At 57.1% G+C, this 1,374-nt stretch overlaps 1 protein-coding gene across 1 annotated transcript in view; it reads right to left on the bottom strand.

Moving 5' to 3' along the window:
- ASXL2 (additional sex combs like 2, transcriptional regulator) overlaps nucleotides 1-1,374 on the bottom strand; it is a 73,053-nt gene that overhangs the window by 32,080 nt on the left and 39,599 nt on the right. Inside the window, exon 7 of the mRNA XM_017743412.1 lies at nucleotides 348-498. Coding sequence (XP_017598901.1) covers nucleotides 348-498 — 151 coding nt within the window. The remainder of the gene's footprint in view (nucleotides 1-347; nucleotides 499-1,374) is intronic.

Below are 1,374 nucleotides of genomic sequence, written 5' to 3'. Positions count from 1 at the left end.
TGCATATGACCTGGACGTGTGCACCTAAGGATCCTTAAAATAAATACCAAGGTAAAATCCCTTTTCCCTTTCTAACTGTGTTTGAATCTAGGTTTTAAGACCAGGAAAAGGCATCACTGGCAGGAGCAGCCTGGCAGCTCCTGGCTGTGCTGGCCTGGGCTGTGCCAGAGCCTTGGCCACACCTGCTACAGGGACCTGTCCCCTCCCTGCCCACCTGGAGCAGCACCAGCAGGAACAGCCCAGTTCAGTGGGATTGCTCTGCAGGGAGAGAGGTGATAGGCAAACAGCTCCCTGTCCTTCCCACACCGGGACAGGGTTAAATCCCTGCTCCCACAATGGGAACTCACCTTTCCTTTTCCACCTGCTCTTCTTGCCGTCCTTGGTGGCGCAGCCGTCGCTGCTGGAGCTGCTGTGCTCCGAGCTCTGGGAGTCGGACTGGCCATCGCTGCTCTCCTCTGAGCCCTCGGACAGCTCCTTCAGCCCGTCGGGGATGTCCTTCTGCCAAGGGACAGAGCAGAGTGACCCCCGCGCCAGGGACGGCCCCTGCAGCCAACCGCGGCCCTTTTAATGCCCCGGAGCTGCTGCACTGCTGGCCCCAACGCCCTCTGTGAGCCCCTATAAACACCTCATGCAGGTGACACGTCCTGAACCTCGGCCCCATCATCACCTCCCAGGGGACCCCGCAGCTGCCCCTCCCCAAACTGCCCATCCCTGATCACCAACTCCGATACAAGGGATGGAGGGACAGGACACAGGGAATGGCTTCCACTGCCAGAGGGCAGGGCTGGATGGGAGATTGGGCAGGAATTGTTCCCTGGGAGGGTGGGCAGGCCCTGGCACAGGGTGCCCAGAGCAGCTGGGGCTGCCCCTGGATCCCTGGCAGTGCCCAAGGCCAGGCTGGACATTGGGGCTGGGAGCAGCCTGGGACAGTGGGAGGTGTCCCTGCCCGTGGCAGGGGTGGCACTGGATGGGGTCCAGAGAGAAATCCACACCAAATCAGGAATGGTGGGAGCCAGCTCCGTTCTAGCATTTACAATACAGCTCATTTTTAACCATGCAAATCAGACATTTCCCATTTTTCCCCACAAATGCTCTCTCAGACTGAGGATAAGGTGATTTTTCATCTCTAGATAGAAGCTGAGAGCAGTGAAGAGGAAGTTACCCTTTTGGGGCTGGAGTTTCATTAACATTTTAATTACTCTCTCATTTCTGGGACAGTAATTAACATCAGCCAACTGCACTGTGGGTAAAAAGGCGCTTCTGCAGCTGCACTTTCACAGCCAGGAGCTCCCGAGAAGGGAGGGATCCTTTATCCTGCCAGCAAGGAATTGTCCCCTTTCAGGACTGTCCTGGGTAATGTGGACAGCAGCAGGA

The sequence above is a fragment of the Corvus brachyrhynchos genome, unplaced genomic scaffold (assembly GCF_000691975.1).
Source record: "Corvus brachyrhynchos isolate BGI_N302 unplaced genomic scaffold, ASM69197v1 scaffold211, whole genome shotgun sequence".
Taxonomy (NCBI): Eukaryota; Metazoa; Chordata; class Aves; order Passeriformes; family Corvidae; genus Corvus; species Corvus brachyrhynchos.
The sequence above is the reverse complement of the archived record's forward strand: the minus strand, read 5'-3'. Positions and strand labels throughout refer to the sequence as shown.